Raw genomic sequence first — 21683 nt, 5'->3', positions numbered from 1 at the left:
CATGCAAGCTATTAGAGTTAGTGGAGATTTTTATAGACAATTAAGCACTGAACAAATGTGGCACATTCTCAGCTGGAGCACTGGTGCTAAGAATAGCACGGCTGCCACTGAACAGTTCCTACAAAGAGCACAGCTTAAAACATTTTGCATATCTTTTCTATGGGCATCTGTCAGCCACACTGTTAAAATTTCAATGAAAAGCTGCACGAGTTCAAATAGAAATCGAGTGCAAAGAGAAAATGCCACTAAAGAGACTGGAAAAACAAAGTGATGGCCATTAAACACTGTGAAGCAGGAAGCTTTCCTTTTCCTGGCATTTAAAAGACACCACCCTTGGAAAAAACCCTATCACTCACATTTATTATTGGACTCTTCACTTGCTGCCCTTAAATGAAAAACACTCTTATGCAACATTTTTAATAATTATTAAAGGTATTCTAAGGCACAGGATTTGGATTCTTCAAGAAATCTCACATGTAGGTACCCCTTTGGTTATGCAGAACGTAAGGCCATATAACGTAACACTATATAATTGTACTATTGATGGGCTACTAAAGTGAGTAACTTAAAACTTGCAACTTAAACCCAAGTGAAGGATAAAGGAAGAACGGGAAGTGTGATTCTCAGTTTGAAATGACCCTGGTGCTGCCTGCCGAGGCTTGTGACCAGAAGATGGCTGAGCAGGGCAGCCCATGGTGGGGCTGTCAGATAGACAAAGGCACTGTAAGTGTGGGGAGGCGTTCTGTTGGGACAGCACATGATAAATTACTTACTTGCTTATTTATTCATTAGTTAATTACGGTGCTGTTCTTCTGAGACTGATCTCGCCACTGCTGAGCTATCAGGTTTGGGGATGATGCAGGGATTCTAACACCCAGGCCCTACCAGGGCTAGAGTTATCTAAGCTAAACCTCATTTAGAGTGAGTGCAAACAAAAGACACACACTGAAACATCCATGTTTTCCATGATCTGACAGGCATGGAGCTACGTGTAGTTCAAGGGAAAGTTAATTGTGGGTCATGAAAGAACAAAGTATTGTTTCAACATTTCATGGGAATGAATGAATTACTTAACCCTGAATCTTACTTAACAATAAAGTGGGAATTTTCAGTAAGGGAAAAGTTTCTAACCAGAATGAGAGAGATCCTTCCCTCATGACATCCAATTCAGTCGTGCCTACAGGACAAAGCCCTGCAGAGGTGGAAAGGGAGAAGCTCCACGTGGCATTCCTTGTTGAACATCACGTTTGTTAACATGCTACAAAACAGATTTTCAGCTGGGAAAGATTAGAGTGAAACATGTGAAATTTCAGTTAACTTTAAATCTAATAAAACCTCCTTTGTTGTCATGACATTCTGTTACATGCTGGGACAATTTTCAAGTCTCTGCGTCCCTCATCCCAAGCGAGTGCCTTAACCTCTAAGGTATTGGCTATTTGGGTATAAGCTGATCTCTCATTTAGCACTTTAAAGGTTTTGATTTCATCAAATAGAGAGAGAGGAAGACAAAATTCCAGCCGTTTTCAAGAGATGCATATCTGAATAGCCTGAGCTGAGAGAAAACCAGTCTGACCTTCGCCTCCGAGCTCTCAGTGTTTGGTGTGCTAAAATACTAAGCTTTGCTCAAGATCAGTCGGTTTTCTTTTCACAGCAGCCATCAAAGGAAAAGAAGAAAGCTTGTTCAATAAAAATCCTTTTTATAGAATACCTTGAAAAGCACCTGAGATAAACAGAACTTAGAGCAAGACATTTCTGTCCGAGGAGCTGACAGAGCCAAAGTATCCGGAACACTAAACCTTCAAGATCAGGAACTCCAAATGTTCTCCAGTTCTCAGAGCTTTGATGACAACTGATTACCTGCAGAGTTTCACAGAAGAAAGACCTGAAGCCAAAGCTGCATCTGCTCAGATATGAACCTGCAAATGGAGCATCCATGAGTAGTTTCTATGAGCAAACTGAACACGCGCTGCTGATCCCCATTCCTTCATTAAGCCCATAATTTAGTAGCAGCAGAGCTACCATGAAGAAAGCCACAGAGTACTGCAGGCAGGAGCAGGTGTTGCTTTTACTGACAATTTTCCTTCTACCCTCTCTGCCTCCCAAGTACCTTCCAGTACATTAGATGGATCACCTGGTAGTAATCATAATTACTGCCATGATTCCTCATATGGTTACACACGTCTCTGAGCTGAACAGATGGTCCATGGAGGAGAGGGGGTTTCTGCAGTTAGGGTTTTTAACTAACTAGTGTATACCTGCAGTGTGTCCTGAATCCCTGCAGGGAGCAGAGCCAGGAGATTTCAGACATTATCATCACTTTAACAAGATGAACAGTGGGGTTAAACGTCTCTTGTTTATCCACTGTCAAACAGCACACTGGAGGCATGACCCCTTGAGGCTCCTGACAGCATGCTGTCCTATTCTGGTCCAATTCACCCTCCCCATCACTTCCACTGGTCTTCCACTATTCTACCCCTGGTCCTGCTACGGGGACAGGCTGGCAAACATGCTGAAACATGTACTGCATGTTAAAAGCACCAGGGCTAACCAGAGAGCTCTGCAGTACAGAGTACCATCACATGGACCATCACATAAAGTGGCTGTCATTGTGAAGAGCTCAGTCCTATACATTTTTCTGCATGCCACAGCAGACTGCCTGCATCTGGAGTCCCAGCAGAAAGCAATCCCCCCTCGCCTTGGATACTTGCATAGAAAATGCACATTCCGTTCACGTTGCCTATCTGATGTGCTCGGCAGAGCTCTCCTGAGGGAGCAGCTGTTTCTACAGCCTTCCTACCTCAGGAAGCAAGCCCCGTTTCCCAAAGTCAGTCTCAGCTGCAGCAGCCTGTGCCGTGGCTGTGAGCTGTAACCCAGCCTGAGGTGGGATGTTGGTCCTGGGCAGACTGCGCTTCACAAAGGGCCCTCAGGGAGCAAGGCTGGTCAGTAGGGTGAGTGTGATGGGTGGCATTGCCCCTTCAGGGAGGGAGAGGGGGAAATATCAACGTATAAATGTAGGCTTTTAACCCAGCCTCTTCTGTATGCAAAGAGACTGACACGAACTAGAGAGGACGGAAAGCAGCTCTCTGACCCAGAGCAAACCGGAGCCTGCTGGCAGCAGATGGCAGCACCTGCAGCTCCTGGGTGCTCCCCTATCAGCGCCGGCATCAGGGATTTATCATCCAAGACTGACGCAGAGCAGTGAATGATTCCAGATGGGGAGAGCGGGTTTCGTGCCAGCAGAGACCTCCCCCAGCCTGGTAAATGGGTAACACCTCTGCGTCCAAAAGCATGCGGATAACCTGCTGAAGTGACACACCGTGGAAAAGCTCAACTTCCAGGTATTGCTGCTCCTTCAGCGAGGGTCATGGCCTACCTGGGCTGTCTGGGGATCCTGGCAAAGGGTCTGTCTGGAGTCTATAGAGAGCAAAAAGCTGCCAAGAGGATGTGTGGGAAACACACATGTGGCAACCAGACCATGGCCAGTTCCTGTGCAGTAACTCCAATGAGTCTATGGTGACCTCCTGCTGAGGAGTTCTGATGTCTGAGTAGTGCGGATCACACTGCACATCAGCATTTGTGGGACCCTCAGCTCCTTCCTTCACCCGGATTTGTAGGTTTTGGAAAATAACATTACAGCAACAACCCCTCAAACCTCATTCTGATTCCTGCATTCTCCGTAGCTCCCACCTCTACAGCCTCCTGCACACTAACCTTCAGCGAGACCAAAACTGCCAAGGAAGCATTTCCTTTGATGTACCCTGGCACTCCCTTCCCACTGTCCAGACTGGCAGCCAAGGCACAGGAGCCAAGGAAATGACTCCAGGTTCTGAACCGAGCCCCACCAGAGCCCCAGTGCATGGCCTTGCTGTGTGCCACCACTGCCTCTCTTACCAAAACTTGTCAAAAATGAAGAGAAAACTCTCATCCAGATTTACAAATCCCTGTAAGATCTACAGACAAGAAGAGCTCAACTAGGGCTGGGTATTCCAGCAGGCAGGAATCCGAGGGACAACGTATGACAAACACCAAATACCCAGGGAGAGATCAACAGCAAGAAGATTTCCGTTGGTTCAAATCCAATTCCTTACAGACATTAGGGCTGAATTCCATTTCCATCAAACCGCCTGTATATTCCTTGTGTTCATAACACATCACGCCATTAAGCTCCTAATGGGTTACCTAAATGAGACTCACACATTTAGTTTGTCACAGTAACTGAAATGACAGCAAACTATTTGGGTTTGAGCAGCATCGAGGAGGAAGAGGAACTGTTACATGCTCTGGAGTTTACAAACACTCCTCCCGGACAGGCAAAACAAAACCAAACCATGGGAAGAAAACCACTGTGTGCTCAAAGGAAAAGCCGGAGCTCAGGGACTGATTCAGCTTCCTATTGTTTTCTCAGTGATGATTCAAAATCTTTTAAAAGGTCCTGAATGTCAGGAAAAGCAGAAAGAGGACACTGCACTGAGCTGAGTCTTGTAGTGCTAGAGTCGACTTCAGAACCTGCTTCATAAATCAGGATTAACTCCAGTGATTAACTGCATCTGCACAAACACCTGATGCAGTGCTGCTTTTTATTACGGCTTTTTACTCGCACACTAACAGTAAAAGGTCCTTTTCAGTTAATGGCTCTGATTAAGCTCCAGACATTCTAAATGTGACCGGGTTGTCCCACTAGAGGCTAAACACAAACTTCTCCCCTCCCTCCTGATAGTTCAGCAGCGAAGTGACCCGCAGCCTCCCGCCTCTCTGCCTGCTCTGAGGACAGGCATAAGCATCAGTAAACATTTCTTTCACACTAGAAGAGAAAGGCAGAAAAGCTGATTTTTAAAATGCAAGTGGGTCAGTAGCTGCCTCCAGTAGAATAAATGGGCTGCATGAATGAGTATGCCCTAAAGAAACATTACTCCCTGGACCTTACTCCTGCTGATGAGGACAAATAGGCCCTTTTAGAGCAGGGGTTTTAAAAGCGCAAAGTGATTTGGGAATACAAGTCCCACAGGTTTCTGCAGTGCCTCTGGAGCACAATCTTCAGGCTCTTTTGAAAATCCCACCGCTAAACTGCACTCAGCTTTGTAATTTCAAAACCCCTGGTGATGCTCAGCCCAGGAGGAACAAGAAGTTCCAGCAACACATCTTTGCAGATAGACACCATGTCTTAATGAAGGATTTCTCTCTATCACCATCAGTTAGGCCTCCAAACAGCCCAGAAAAGTAGTTACCTTCATTATACACATGGAGAAACAAGAAGAACCATGAATAAGTGAAAGGACTGGGTTAGTTACAGCCACACAAGGTGTTAGAGCCACCGTAAGGAACAGCCCAAGCCTGACTCCCCAAGCCCTTTAAATCGAACAGTTCTCCCTCCCCTGCAGCAGACAGGAGCACTGTCCTGTGAAGCTGAACACAGCGCACAGGTACACTTACACATCCTCACACCGGTCATTCTTATCTACAATAATGAAGCAACAGCACCTATGTCTTTGCAGTGGCAATGGAAGAGAACGGGTGTTGCAATTACCCCTACTAAGCGGCCTGTTCCGGCTCCGGGATCTGCTTCGCTGTCTCTGCAGTCGTGACCTCCGGAGCAGTCGATAGTAGTAAGATGGTCTCCCAGAACTTTTCCTGCTGTTCATTGACATTTTGGTATTTTTTTTACACATCAACACATGCAGGCACAGGTTCACTCTCCCCTCTGGCACAGCAGCAACAGCTCCAGCGGTTAATTCGCTGGAGGCTGGTTCTTTGGAGTGGAAAGGGAGGGGGGGAAGAGGAACTCTTCACTTTACACATTTAAAAAGAAAAACAACAAGAAGAAAACATAAAAAAGAGAGAGAGGGGAGGGAAAAAAGATCCCGGCACCAGAGAACATGTCTCAGCTGAGGGAGGACTTGCAGCAAGCGAGATAAACTGTACTAACAACTCCTGCCCCAAAAAAGATAAGCCTGCTGGAGTTGGAATAGGAAGCCAGAGTTAGCCTGGGCTCTTGAAACGTGAAGAATAGGCTGGAAGAAATCCTGGACTGGATCCTCTCTGCCAGACAGCAACATCTGATCAAACTGCACTGGAAAAGCTCAAAAGCTTGCTGCAGGAAAGCGCTGGGGAGCCTCAGGGTGCAGCTAGTTTCTACCTGCCCTGGCCATCAGATCATTTCGGAGATGAAGTTTCAGGCGACTTGGTCTGCAGCAGGAGTGATCTCCAAAAGACTGGCTTGGGGAAGGGTATAATGATTTCCTGGCCATGGGACACATGTTAATAATCATCATGGAGCAAAAGCCCCGGAAAATAAAGTGAAACTTGAGAGGGTAAAACTTTAATTAGAAGTTGAATGAACAGAGCTCCAGACTCCCCTGGAGGCCCATTTCCTTTCAACATTCAAACTGAGTTATAGCACATCCCACAAATTACAGAAAGAGCCTATTTACCATTTGGGTTCTGGTGGCAGCGAAGATTCCGCCTCCGGCTCATATTGCTCAATAAAACCACATTTCAATGGGCAGAATTAACACTTTAAGCCATGGAGGAAAAGAAGAGACAAATAAAATAAAAGAGACTAACCAGATAAAAGATATCACTCCATATTGAGAGTTTAAAAAGGTCAGAAGTGAATTATCCAGAACCCTTCACAGAAAGTGCTCTGAAGGAAAAGCCACAGACATTTGTGAAGGCCAAGAGCTTCATGTGCTGCCACTTCACAGGAGTGAACAGGTGTGAGGTACAGTGGTGTGTGTACAGCTATGAGGTACAGTGATGTGTCCACACCTCATCAAATGGGGCGAAGCGCAGAAGGACACTTGCACAATCCCTCTCTGCTCTCTGTCCTAGTGCTGGTGGCAGTTTCTCCTTGGGGTGTCTCGTGAAGCTGCAGGATGAGGCAGGTCTGGCTGAGGACAGGCTGCGTTCCCCAGTTAGAAGGAGCATCTTCAGAAGCTTGACGGCTTCCCTGGATTGTACTGTGTGGCACGTCCAATAACAAGAGGCAGAAATGATCAGACTTCAGCCCACTCAGCATAACAAGTCCCTTCCCTACCACCAACCATCTGCCTTAATTTTAGCATTTCATAACCTTGTGCAGTCACGGAAAACATCAGAATTCCACAAACCCTGGATTTCCTTATACTGAGTGGTAAACCCATGATGTTTATCAGCTGAGAAAGGCCCTTTCAGGAGGAAGAAAGCAGGTCTCAATCTTCAGGGAAGTCCATGCCTGGTTTTGAGGCCACGCGTCAGGAATTCAGCGCCAGCTTTTAGGCAGAGCAGGAACAGCCAATCAAGAGGGCAACACCAAGTTCAGGTCAAGGAGGCAGATCCCAGCTGGACAGCAGAGGCTCCCTCTGCCCCTGGGAGGGGGATGCTGCACAGGGACATTGCTCTGTGCTTCCACCTCATGCACCATTGCTTCCCACAGCCCCACATCAGATGTCAGCACAAAGGGAAAGGTTTCTGTTACTGCACATCTGCCCTCTTCTTGTTATCCAGGGTCATTGTATTTTTTTCCATATTTAGATTAAAAAAAAGAAACTAAAAAGCACAGGAACAACTATAACCACTTTCCAGATGAGCAGAGACTCATCCTGTGCAGGGGATTCAACTCACAAACAGAGCTGAGAACATCTGGAAGACAGTGATGGGGAAGTCTGAAAATACTGAGGTTAAGTTAGAGATCTACTGTAGACAAGAAGCCAAGTATTCAGGTTCGTCTTTGCATCTTAATAACTGAGCTGGTAGCTCTTAAAAGAATCTTTTACAATTACGCTTTTATCACTGGGAATGAATTTAAAGCAGCCAATCCAATATAATTTTCCTTTTGTCATTCCCAGCAGTACAAAAGGCACTGATGGAAATGAAAGTTTAAACAAAACTATTCTAAAAGCTCCTCCAAGTGCAGACAAGCTGAAAGGGAATGTTCATGTGTGTTGGTAGGTGACTTATCCTCGCACTACCTGGGATGTGGCAGACGGGCGCATCCTCTACAAGCAGGCAGAAGCACAGAGGCTGTGCCTGCGGCCACGTGCCTTCACCCACTTGTGCTTCAGCTGCCGGACCATATTGAGGGATTTTCATTTTAATCAAGCTGGAACCTTCAGAAACGCTCACACAGGTGACCGTGACCCAGGAGAAGTTAATGAGGGGCTGTAAACTCTCCTGACAAGAGAAAGCGGCTTTGCTGTAAGAGCAGGAATGGTTGGAGTTTTGTTCGTTTTCACCAGCTTGCCTCTGTCTTTCTCACCTCAACAATGTTTTTGAAGACCTGAAGTTCAGCTGCTACATAGCAGCAGGCAACAAAATGAATGACCCATCTGGGAGGGAATGTGACTGGTCTGGACCTTTCCAATTAATCCAGCTCTTGATTTTCTTTCTTTCCTTTTTTCTTTTTCCCTTTTTGCTTTTTGCAAGTCCCATCCTGACACAAGAGCTCTTTTGTACAGCAGAACCTGTAACTTGCGAACGTCAGATATATTAACTGCTCTGGAGGAAAGCTGACAACATTAAAACCTCTATCTCTAAAATAACACATCACAGTCAGGCTGTTCCCTCCCCAAGCAGGAGGATGAGCTCTGTCACGGGGCTCTGCTGAAGCGCTCAGTGAGGGCAGCAAATGGAGCCAAACCTGGCAGTGATTCTGGGGGTGTCAACTCCTCCTCCCCAACATTAAACACAAACCTAACCCACCAAATTAAGCATCTACCAAACTGTAACGCCTCAGTAAAACACCCGTTTTGATGCACTGTTGGGCTTCAGAGGGAAATCGGAGCACCCACCACTGACCTGGTGTTCCCGTCCTCTACTGCTGTCACCTGGCCACCGAGGCTCTGCAAACTGGATTTATTTCACTCCTGTACCAAAACCAACAGCATGGGAATAAATTCTGCATCAGCACCAGACTAAGTTCTGGCTGCAGAGTTACACAAACATGGGCTTGTTTGCTTTGACAGCAAAAGGAGGAGGCTGCTCAGCTGCGGGGTGGGGGGAATGGCTGATAGAAGCCATGTATCATGACAGGAGCCACATGTCGCGACAGGAGCCATGCCCATGACAGGAGCCTCCCCAGGGGCTGACACTTGCCTGTTTTAGCATTTGTTTATTACTTTGTACCTGGAAAATAATGACTGTACTTCAGACCGCACGTTCCCGAGGCAGCCCCGAAGACCTCTCGCTTTCCTGCTTTCCCAAAGGGCTTTAAAGGGAAACAATCATTCCTCTTAACTCCCTTGGATTTTATGGGGAATTCCTTATTCCAAAAGTGAAAGTTCCTGTGTTCTGCCTTGTGGGGCCCAGCGTGGCCCCAAAAGCTCTGTGTGTACAGGTATGAGGTACAGTGATGTGTCCACACACGTATTAACGGCCCCTGAGTTCAGCCCTCTATCTGGAAACAACAGCTTTCATGATTTCATTTCTGTCTCCCAAAGAAGTGAAGTGAGGCTTTCAGAAGGCCAAACAAATAAGCAAGGAAAGGTTTTGCCTGGGCAGCAGGGAGGAGTGGTGGGTATCAGCTTAACTTCTGATTCGCATTAGGTCCATGAACTACAAAAGGATCATAGAAAAGCTGAAAAACATCAAATTGCAGCCCAGATTTCCCTGTCAAGGTAACTGCTCTACCTCTGAAAAGTGATTATATTCCTTTCACAGTCTGAGGCAGAAGGAATAAGGGAATAATCTCTACAAAATACCTGTCTTTTAAAAAGTAAAAGAAACAAGAGTGTTCTTGTCAGTGATCCCAGACACTCTCAAGATGTGCCTGCTTGAATTTGCTCACAAGTCCTTTGCAGTCTGCAGTTCAGCACACTGGAAGCTGGAAGAATTCCAGGCTTATTGCCTTAAGGCTACCAGGGATACATAAACTCATACGCAGAGCCAGAGGAAGGCAATTTCCGCTGTGTAAGGATAACTTAACTTTCAATTCAGCTGCACCCATAGCAAAATCTTCAGTGACATATTTGTTTGAAGACCTAAAAAGGAAAGTTTCATATACACAATTAAAAACAAACTACATCTTATTAATATTTTAATGGAAAACTATGACTATTTTATGATATGAAAAGGGAAATTAATTTTCTTCTCACCTTAGCTAGAATGTAGCAGGTTTTTCACAGCCTTGCACCGAGGTGGTACAAAGATTAAGGATCAAAATGAGAAATCAGAGAATCACAGAATCACAGAGTGGTTTGGGCTGGAAGGTACTCAAAGCCTCATTCAACCTGGCCTTGAACACTGCCAGGGATGGGGCAGCCACAGCTTCTCTGGGCATCCTGTGCCAGCACCCTCATAGTAATTAAACATTTACTGTATATTTAAGCATCAAATTCGTTGCTCTCCAAGCAAGAGAAATAAAACTAAAGCCTAGAGATTCTACCTCTACTTCCCAGCAAGTCTATCAACACACTGAGCTTCAGCCCACATTTGCTTTCTGTGTACAGGCTGTGGCTTCTGGACAGTGGGAACAGAGTACGACATTCCAGCTCCAACTCAGTGCGGAACAGGCAAACAGGAGGGGGACAAACATGTTATTCCCTGCACTGGAAGGACGTGTAGTGCTTTGTGAATAGCACACGCAGTGATTCCCATCGGAAGGGCTGCTGGGTCCCGGGCAGGTTACAGTAACGCCAAGGAGAGTCAGTGTGTCTGAGAACCCGACCGGCGCCACTTCCTGAGCCACGCAATGAGCTCCGGACTGCGGGGAAACAGGGAAGAAACACACGGACCGGCCTCAAAGCAGGACACGTTTCCTGACTACTTCCCAGTAGAACAATAGAGCTAAAGAACAGAAACGTTTTCAAACCAGCTTTCAGCTAGCTGGGGAACCCAAAATAAACCCCAGTAACTCACTCTAAACTGACTGACGTGTATCCCTAGTGATAAGGAAACGCTACTTGGGTAAGTTGGTTTATAACCTGACTGGAAACGATGCTAATAAAATTTAGAATGTCAAAATCTACTTGAAGATTTGTGCTATGATTTCCACACATCTAATGAAGTAACTAAACACATGGAGTCCCAACACAAACTAAGAAGAAACTCTTACCAGAATCCAACATCCTGTGCCTCAAACCAGCCTGTGCTGCTTCCAGCAACCCAGGAAATGCAACCCCATGAGTCTGCAACAATTCCCGTATCAAAAAGAAGTATCTTGTATAGAACCCCACAGCAATGGGAACTGTACAACACTGCTAGCACTATGCATCCTGCATGAGTAGCTGCTGGGAGGAAACATTTGTTTAAGCCTGATTATTATTTAGAAAAATCTTATTACTAAAATCAAATGCTAACAAAGATTCATTGAGTGATTAACGGAGTAACTTCAGCTCTGGGCTTCCAAAGATCTCCCATTTCTTTCTCCAAGACAAAGCAAGAGCAGTTCCATGCATGGCCTCTGTGAGCTGACCCATGGGGCGCTCTGGGAGCTCAACCTACAGCCAACTCAAGCGTGCTCATTGAAATGCTTTTACTCCTCTGAGTAGCTGAACTAACGCTGCTATTTACAGGGGTCACCTCAGCAGCCAGCCTGAATCAAACACATTTCCTCTTGGCAGAAGGACCCCCTTATAAAGAATTTCCTTGGACAACGCTGGCACCAGCTCCTGCTCAGTGCCAGAGCAGCAACACAGCAGGCACTGGCTGCACCACAGGCCACGGCTGCTCCAGGGATTTCTGTCAATGGGAGAATGAATAGGGAAAGTTGTACGGATTGCTCTGAGGTGATTCACTTCAGTCTTGTAATGCCACTGTCCGGAAATTTGTTATTTACAGCAATGCACTATGATGGGAATTTTTTTCCCAGATTTGAGCTAATATTAATCCTGACATTTACCACATGGAGTGCAAGTTTTCTCCTTGCCCTGACAGAGGGGAGATTGAGATTAGATATTAGGAAAAGTTCTTCCTTTGAGCGTGGTGAGACATTGGCACAGGGTGCCCTGAGAAGCTGCTGCTGCCCCATCTCTGAAGGACACGTATCCATCCTGAGAGGATGCAGTCTCCATTACTCACAGTAAATAGCAGAGACATGCAACTTATTTGGTACAGGAATCATCAATCAGAGTCACGGACCAGCCCAGGTTGGAAGGGACCTCAAAAGATCATCAGGAAGGGGAGCTTAGCTGATAAACTGCTGTGACGAAAGAAGACTTAAACATTGCAACAGGTAGCACAGAAGACAAATGGTCAAAGGCAAGTGCTGCCAGCCAAGTCTTGCAGAAAGCAGCAGCCTGCAGAGTGCTCTGTGCCAGTGAGGAGGAAAGGGCAGAAACAAAGAGGGAAGTCTAAGATCTAATGAAGGGCTGCACGTGGGACTCTGATGTTCAGTTGTCACTAGTTCTTGACGTTAATACAAGAACACATTCACACGCTGCTCCCTACCCACACGGGCAGGAATTAGACACTGATCTTCCCTATCTGCAAATTTAAATTAAAAAACCATCCCCTTTAGGTTAGGAATGTAATTATTAGATGTAATAATAAGTTATTGTAATAAACTGTGTATTCTGCATGAACTTGCATCCAAATATTCATATAACAAAATAAATTAACTCCTAAAAATATTTACTCTCTAATTCAAGTAGTGAACTTGCTGGGGTTTTGCTGCAGGGAATAAGCTGATAAAAGTTTGGCATCACTGGCTTCCTATGCCAAATTTATTAGTTATTATTAGCAGAAGTCTCAGCTATTTATTAAGTGTTCTAATACACCAGCTTGCCAATGTGGTGTGCTAGAAGGTCAGAAAAACCAGCTGAACCTTTCTGAACGTTGCTGCAGGGCATCACAATCTGTGCTCACATGAAGTCTGGTCTGGTTTAACTCCAGGTGGGAGAAGAAACGGGTTTTACAGGTGTTAGAGTTAGTGACTCACTCTGTGCACAAACAACATGTACCGAACACAAGGAACCCAGTTTGCTCCAAGGGAAGCTGACACTTGCCTGCTCACCTCCTGAGGCAGAGCTGCTTCCAGAGCACACATGGGAGCTACACAGCTATATGAATCAGCACTTGGGGTGCTTAATCTCATGATAACATCACACTGAAAGCAGCATCTATGTTGACAAATGAAAGGAAACATGAACGTGATTCCACATGCTGTGTAAAACTTACTTCCTGATTAATTAATAGATTAGACACTTCCAGTTCATGTTTAAATGCCTGATAATGATCTTATGCTCCTAGAACAAATCGCTGATTTATATACATACAATCCAAACTCCATTTTTCATATGACAGATTATTTTCTTCCTTTCCTTGCCACGTAATTTGCAAACTACACTACACATAGAGTTGCTTGTTTTATTTGCTTTTTGGCATCAGATTACTCTTCCAAGGAATATTTTGGCAAGTCTGTTCTTTAGCCATATTCCTTATCAGGCTTCCATGACAGTTATCACACAAACACCATGTATTTTAAAAGAAGACCCTCTCAGCAAGTTCCAACATGAAAATGTAACTATTGTTTTTAAAGACCGGTTCACAAAACCAACTGGAAATCAGTTTTTAAATACCATTGTGAGGGTAGTTTCTGTTATTTTACATTCTTCCTTCTGGCACCACACCACAGTGCTGGTGTGAGAGAAGTTATTGTCCAAGTGCAGCTGATTGCAAAGAGTGAAGAACCCCCTTGAAATAACAGAAATACAGAAGACAATGAGAGGGCAATGCCAGGGACGGGATGTTCTGTGTGGGAACTTAGTGGAAACAACTTTTATGTCCAGCCTTCCCCTCTGTAACTATCTGTAACAAGAGTAACAATCTGGTCTACATACACCCGTTCGGCTAATATACCCATCATGTTTTTAGAGGGAAAAAGCTACAGCAAAACCTCTTCCTACTGTATTTCTACTCTTTATTCTTCTAATTCTGTCTCTTTTACTGGGTTAACAACTCTAACTCTTTCCTTGAGCACCTGCAAAGGGTGTTCCAGTGACAGCTTGTCTTCATGGTCATCATATACCTGTGTGGCAGCAGTCTTGAATGGTCTGGTTTGCAGGGTTTGTAGAACTCCTTAGTCCAAATGACACACTAACGCAAAGAAAGCAAAGCTTTCTGATACCTGTTTGGTGTTCTATTTAAAATAGTTGGGTGGCCACAAAACAATCTTTGTAGGAGAGACAAATAATAGCTCCCAAGTGACAGAGCACATGCTTGCTTATGAACAGCAATGCAGGAACCATCACACCATTTCCTTTTTCTCTACCCTAAAAAAAGAACTTGCCATTGACTCCTGTGCTGAACCTCCCAGCAGGGCCTTCTGAAGTAAACATGGAACCCTTTAAACAGAGAGCTAACACCCAAACAGGGCAAAGAACTGAGCCATACTGTGACTGCGCATGAGCACGCTACATATATTCATTAGGTTTTCATTACAGAGAAGAAAATGGGAACACCTGCAATGATGCAAGATTGCAAACCAGATTCTACAAAGAATGAAATGTTCAGTGTGATTTTGATAAAAATAACAACTGGGTTTGTAACACCTAAAAAGTGCATATATATATGTAACATATATTATATATATATATGTATCTCACAGCAGAAGGAGACTCTCCCACCCAGCCCTACCAGATGCTGCTTCCCAGCTCTAGCTATGCAGTCAGTCTTTGCTAGTCTCAGCCTAAGTCAAAACTCTACTTATCTTTTTCTTTCTAAATCATCCCCAGGATAAGAGGAGAATCTCTTTTGAAATGTAAAGGCTCTGTAATAAAATTTAGGAACAACATATGGTACAAATATCAAGCGTGAACATCTCTTCCCATCTTGTACGTTTCAAAGACTGTGCAAACAGCACTTTTCCCTCGTTTTGATCCTGCAGCCAAAATGAGTCATCTGTGAACAATTATGGCTCTGGCAGGGGCCTGACTGTTTGGGAATGAAAGGAAACACTTTATTATTGAAATGAACAGTATGCCAAGCCAAGAGGCAACTGCAGAGCAATGTTAAAAGTCTTTTGTCCTCCTTCAGCCAGCAAAATCGAAAGCACTGGATGCAGCACTCTCCTCTGAGGAGCCTGGTAACACCTCATTTCACCACGGGCAGTGTAAGAGCGTAAGGAAGTGTGAGCTGTGGAGATGAGCAAGTACAGCTACAGCAGGGAAAGAAACACAGAGCACCTTAAAGCAGGAGACCTGGCTTGAGAAAGTGTTGGTTATTCTTGGCTTAGTTCTCCCAGAGGAGCCGTGAACATATTAAAGGAACTTACAGACAGAGGCCATGGAGCTGAAACCTGAAACTATGAAAGGATGTTTGCTGGGATTTGGTACTGGCTGAGTTTAACAGGCTCTTGAGTGGGGTGAAGGGAATTCCCCTTGATGAGAAAAAATAGCATCATAACAACTTAGTAGGAATACTGATCTTCCCATGTGCAGCCCATTTCCAGCACTGATACTGCTGCATCTGGTTTCCATGCCTACTGTCAGGAGGGGGGAGACACCTCTGAAACTGTGAGGGTAACTGTGATGCAGGCTGTGCACTAAGAGGTGGACTGGGCAGGTAACTGGGAAGGTCATTGGTTTAATGGACTTGGAAATATTACAAGCAGGAGGTGATTTAAAAATTGGACTATGAACTACGTATGAGCAACTAATTTCCAATCCATCCTTGTCTTTTCTTCCGTGAGCAGCTTGCAGAGGGAGGAGGAACAATATGGTAACCATCACCCCAAGCCTACAGCCTATTTAAAGGCTGTTAAGGTGGTTGGGATGCCAAGGGAGAGCAAGGTACACACAACTGCCAGGGAGAATCTGGGAAGAGTGCATTTTGCATTCTGAAATGGAGTTCCAACTCCCACCAAAAGAGATGTTTGAGGAAGAGCTTAAGATTCACATTCTGATAGCAGGACCTCTCAGGTCAGGACACGAGCTGAAAAATACTCTTTACTGTTTCTGAAAGTCTGAGCTTTGAACACCAGATTACATTGCCATGACCACAGCCTGGGCAGCACTGATCCCCAGATCTAAGCAGAGGGTGCTGTCCTGCACATGGAGAAAGCTGCTGAGCATGCTCCTGGAATTGAAGGGATGTTGGAAGGTCCCGTTTCACTTGTTACACAAATGTGCTTTTGCTTCTTACAGAGCTCATGAGGGTCCGGGGCACAGATTTCCTTCAGGCCAACATCCAAACAAGCCAGTCTGGCAAACGCTGTCAAACCTGCAGTGGTAAAACACTTAACAGCAATGCTGAAAACAGACAACAGGAGCAGGAATTTCCCAAAACGCTCATTCCTTGCAACTCCACAGAGCAGCCTCTACCTTTACACAGTATGTGGTAATACTACACGGCAGGCATCCTGTTACAACCCCCGTCATCTGGAATCTAACCTTGGCAGCAACTGGAGTGCTCTTTTGGGTAGGTCATGTCAGTCATAAACTCCATCCCATCACACACATAGCTGTGTATAGATCAACACAATGCAGGCTATTGTGCAGGTTTTGCCAGCGGTGCCTGGGCTTTGCTCTGCATACATTAACTGCACACCTCTATTCACTTTGTCTCAACTCTTCTGAGCATTCCTAAGGAACAAACAAGCCCTCAGAGTCCAGCAAAACTTTCACTATTCCAACGGAAATCAGACAGTTTCAAATTAAGCCATATAAAACAAAGACAACTTCAATGTCTCAGCTCTGGGCACACAGAAAAGACATTTGTATGCACCAAGCACAGGGCATGGAAGAGGAGGGGAAGCCTGTTCAGCTGAAAATGCCAGAAACCCGGAGTGCCATGTCAGCACTTTTAAGCCTAATGGAATACTGTTATGTTCCGAGGACAGACCTGCATTCTAACACCGCTTAAAGGGATGTTTTCCCTATCACACCAGACTCTTTCGTAACACATCGATGCTCTGAGAAGAGCCTAATGCGCTATCTTTAACCATGTCAAAGCCGCCCTTCCAGGTAAATTCCTTCATTACCACCGTGCTCTAACCCGCCAAATGAACACTCGGGTTTTCCTTCTCAGCAGCTCCACGCGGTCTTTGTCTCCCCATCGGAAGCCCTTGGTGCAGGCAAGGGAAGGCAGCGGCGTGGGGCCGGAGGTCGGCACCGGGGCCGGGCCGCTCCGCACGGCTCTGCTGCCGCCCGCAGGCAGGACAGCGCCGGCTCGGCTGAGCCTCGGGACTCGTGGGTCGTACCCGGGAAGTGCCGCCCTTGCCGTGGAGATCGGTCCAAAGAGCCCACATTAACCAAGTACACAAGTGATTACGCTTCCTCCCGAGAGCTGTCCTCCCCTCAAATCCTTTTTGCGGAGTGCAGAGCACACAAACCCCCAACCGGGAACTGAACCACCATGGCCAGGCCTTTTATACTTGTTATTTTAGCTGAATAAAATTTGTTATTTTAGCTGAATAAACTTTGCCTTTGGCATAAGAAATAGCCTGCGAAAAGAAACACAAGGTCACACTCTGCAATTGCTGTGTGCAGGCGTTTTTACGCACAGATGCCAAAGAACATTTAAAAAACTCAAACAAACAAACAAAAAACCCCACATCCATTTTACTCGGTCACAAACGCCAGTGAAGAATTGGAGCGAGTTCCTCAAGGCTTCAACACCAGCCAGGAAAAGAGAAGGCTCTGAGGAGACCTTAGAGCAGTTTCCAGTGCCTAAAGGGGCTACAAGAAACCTGGAGAGGGGCTTTTGACAAGGGCTTGTAGGGAGAGGACAAACCACAAACCCTTCTGCTTCGGACTAGCATTTCAATGAGACATGAAAGGCAAAGAACTAGTGCAGGTGAGGCGGCTGCAGTGCAGCTCAGCAGTAAAGGCAGTTGCAAACCAGCAGATTTAACTATGTATGGGGCATACTGTGGTTGCTGTTAGTGATAACAGCACTTGGGGTGCTGTATCTGAGATGAGGGTGTCCAGACCTCATGTACAAAGAGGCAAAGACGGGTTTTTTTTTGGCTTGTGCTGCATTTTCTATTGCATGAAAAAAGGAGTCAATTGGGTAGGATGCTGAGCAGCCTGAGGTCAAACCAGCACAACTCTCTCACACGTGCTTACTTCCAACAATATGACTACATGAAATCTAAACCCTGTAGGTTTCATTACTTCCATCTGTAGCAGCACACAGGCCCAGGTACATTCACATTCTTTCACCCGAGCCAGTTCCTGGCCAGGATGAAGGTTTTACAGCACTGCCTGGTAATGTTCCCAGCCTTCCCAAGCTGCCTTTTTCCACGGCATGCTAAAAAGCATATGTGAACCTAATAATTGCTAATCCAGTGACTGTATTACTTTACTGCACAGAGCTGACTTAAACATGCCAGCAGCAAACAATCCGGAGATAGAACTGAATGTCTGGAATACACCTCTGCTTTCCAAAATACATGGGATGCAACTGGTAACCTGACATGAAACATGCCCTGTGCCTGAGGCAGGCTTCTGACAAGGAGCAGTGTGTGACTGAGATGAGAGCAGAGGGTGACAGATCTGAGTTATGGTGTCCCAGCCTTCTCAGAGTCACCGCAGCACTTGCAGCAGACCTCAGGTTATCTGTTTTCCCTGCTAAAAGGGGATCAGAAGTGTATTCAAGCCCACCTGGAGTTAGTTCCATGGCTTATTGCTGCACTGTAAGAGCCTTGGTGTGAACAAGGTAAGAACCAAGGTCTTGCTTCCACTTTCTGAGTTACTTCCCAAACCCACTGCGACCTTATGCCCATTCCCAGCCAATATTCCCGTTGTTCAGTGATGTGGCACCAAGTGGTGCCAATACAGTCAAACGGGGTCCCACAGAGCGTGGGGTTTGCCATGGCTGCCGTACCTTGAGGGCTGTTTTACAGCTCCTGACCCAGGGGCACAGCCTCCCTCACTGAACACACGGAGCACTTCCACAGCGTGGCAAAGATGACTAAGAAGCCTCGCCAGGAGGAGAGGAGAAGGTGGTGGGAGCTGTGGGCTATCTGCCAAGCCTCTCCACTCCGCTTTCTCATTTTTAGGTTCTGCTCTGTGCTGGAAAGTTTCTACTTCTGCTCTGGTTTCCGTGGCAACCGCATTTCTTGCCTTTCTCCAGCATTACATTTTTTATTTGATTTCCCTCCTTCCCAAGACACGACTTTCTTTTCCTTTTGAAAAACAGAATTAAGTGTTGGCTTCCCTTTGGTTGGGGGTATTCTTAAAGGAGGTGAGAGACTTGACTCTCAGTGTGACGGAGAATCTGTGTATATGAAGAACAGAGAGGCAGATCTTCCAGGTAGGAATGTCAGGGGATTCCCTTGCAAAAACCCCGTTTTCCATCACCATCTTCCATGTAGTGAGGTTACAATATGTAAGAGTTCCAGATACTGTGGGAGCCAGCCTGGTTTTTTCTATGAGACCAGCCATGGCCATTTTCTCTACAAACTAAACGTTCTGTATTTCATGCTTTAAAGCATTACTTGCAATTGCTGAGCAGTGCCGGGGGAATACCTACTGGTGGAATGATTGTAACTGCACCAGGAATGCGCTCTCCAGTCCAAACTGTAAGAACATTTTTACACATGAGCTCCTCACATGGCCAGGAGCAGTATGAGGGTGGGTGTAAAGGTGAAGGGCCCCTGCCCATCCTCACACAGAGCACACAAACCCCTCAGAACTCATGGAGCGGAAGGTAATGAATTTGTCTTGCCCTTGCCCTGTCAGGACTAAATTAACCTGACAACCTGAATTCATCTGACAATGAAACAAAACTCATCAGCACAGCAAAGCTGGATTTGATCTAATCGTTTGGGTTTTCCCAGCTTTAGGTTCATCATGGACAGAACTGGTTTACACGCTGCAAAGCACTAAAATAATACAGGTCTTCATTCCATTTCACTAGGAAGGATTCTCTCCCCATCTAAATTCTCCAGCATGTTCAGGCCGTAAACTGACCCTCCTGTAGGGTTGTAGATTACAAGGTTTTAGTCTTATCTCTGCCTGGTGGGATTTCACAGCAAATTCTTTCAGGACTGAATAATTAAAAGCAGCAAACCCATGGCATTTGGCTCACTTGGCAACACAAACAAATCTGTCCACGGGCGCTATCTTGTTTGCAGCACATGTGCACAGATTTACATGTAGGATTGAGGCTCAGTGCCCTGTTTGTTCAGATTTCTCATTATTCACTATCCCAAGCATAAGGTAAATTATGTAAAGACAGAAACTGGAACAACTTTAGGAGTGAGCTGACCTTATGATCATCCCAAATGAGTTTCTTAACCTCATTTTGCATGTTTTAGATTCTTACTACTCAGAAGACATAAAGGAAATGGGCAAGAAGTGCCAGTCCAGTCTTCCATGCTTGGTTCATGCTTCCCTCCTCTCGAATTCCCTCCCTCAATGAGTATCTAGGTCAGGAATTGACAGGCTCTTATATAAATCTGGCAATGTTCAGTGTGTTTCGCAGCCAAGCTATTTTAATTGTCAAATATTAAATATAAGTGCCAAGATTTGTGTTGTAAAATCCCATTACAACCTACACTGTGCATAAACTCCCCATCCATTGGTTTAACTGCAGGCTGGATCCCCCAGTTTGAGAAGAAATTGGGAGGAAAGTTTTACATTCCTCAGTATGGTCTCCTCAATTTCTATTCTTTGAGCTGACAGGATTTGGGATTCAAAGAACTGCTTTAAGGGTAGCCCCCTAAATTACAGCCATAACGTGTCTTTTATGTGGCTACGGACAGGCTCCGTGTCTCCACTGTTTCAATTCCCAGAACAGGGATTGATTTAGACAGACAGCAGCTTACTCAGCTGCTGTGCTGAGGCGAGAACATCCAGGCAGCCCTTGCTCATCTTTGCTTGATTTAATGGCTTGCTGGCCAGACTACAGAGAGCAGCTCAGTAACTCGCACATCAGCGTGGCATGATTTGTTGCTTGCTGTTCCTCATCTGTAATTGCAACAAGAAATGCTCATCAATCATTACAGCCTTCCAATATAATATTTTGAGATACAGCAATGAAGAGGCTTCAACCTGGCGTGTCTTGTTGAAAACACGCTAATCTTGCAAATCAAGATCTGAAAGCTGCTGTCCAAAAGAGGTCCTTAGGAAAGCTGAGAACCACTTACCACACATGCTCTCTGTCCCTAAGGTGCATCACCACTCTCTCCATGGAAAGAACCAGTATTCCTCCACTTAGTGCAGGGGCAAGAAGAGGCTGCAAGTAAAATCTGCTGATCTCCATTGCTGTGGTCATTAACACCCAATGCAAGTCACAGAATCAAAATGTTTCTGGTGATGGTGCTGGTCTGATTAATTTACTGGTGTCCGAGAATGCTCCATTCATCCTACTGCACTTTCCATTAGATATAATCCTTCTCCTTTATCACTTTTTTAACTACATAACAGTACAATCATAGCCAGCAAAGACCCTTTCTAAGGATGAAAGTGCCAACTTCAGTGGCTGTAATTCCTGGTTTTGTCTTAAATTGATGCAGAACTATAGTTTGACAAGAAAATGTCCTTTTCACAGTCTCTATATCTATAGAGCCATGTGATCATCATTACAAGTGATTCCTCACCTCTGTGAAGCACAACCTGAAAAGCATCATCACTTTGTTCTGTGGGCCACGGGAACCCCTGTCAGTATAAAGCAGGGCTGGGAGGGGATGGAGCTGCACTGTGTCCCTCTGCAATCCCTATCGCCCTCAGCCAAAATTCAGAACTTTCCTCCACCTGTGCTGTTAGCATCACACCTTCCCCATAACATCCACACTGGAATTGCTCTCCTTAATTTCCTGCAGTCTA

At 45.5% G+C, this 21683-nt stretch overlaps 1 protein-coding gene across 5 annotated transcripts in view; it reads right to left on the bottom strand.

Moving 5' to 3' along the window:
- Positions 1 to 21683, bottom strand: part of DAB2IP (DAB2 interacting protein) — a 209010-nt gene that overhangs the window by 135875 nt on the left and 51452 nt on the right. Inside the window, exon 1 of one of the 5 annotated variants that reach the window (XM_061476490.1) lies at positions 5525 to 5917. The exons of 2 other annotated variants lie outside the window; for them this stretch is intronic. In XM_061476490.1, coding sequence (XP_061332474.1) covers positions 5525 to 5666 — 142 coding nt within the window. In that variant the 5' untranslated portion in view covers positions 5667 to 5917. Of the gene's footprint in view, positions 1 to 5524; positions 5918 to 21683 lie in introns of those variants that run through there. 2 more of the 5 variants (XM_061476489.1, XM_061476488.1) reach the window with 2 other exon arrangements.

This window comes from Pezoporus flaviventris, unplaced genomic scaffold (assembly GCF_033815535.1).
Source record: "Pezoporus flaviventris isolate CSIRO_AGI_PZ_B2104156 unplaced genomic scaffold, CSIRO_AGI_Pfla_v1 ptg000097l, whole genome shotgun sequence".
NCBI classification, from domain to species: domain Eukaryota; kingdom Metazoa; phylum Chordata; class Aves; order Psittaciformes; family Psittacidae; genus Pezoporus; species Pezoporus flaviventris.
The sequence above is the reverse complement of the archived record's forward strand: the minus strand, read 5'-3'. Positions and strand labels throughout refer to the sequence as shown.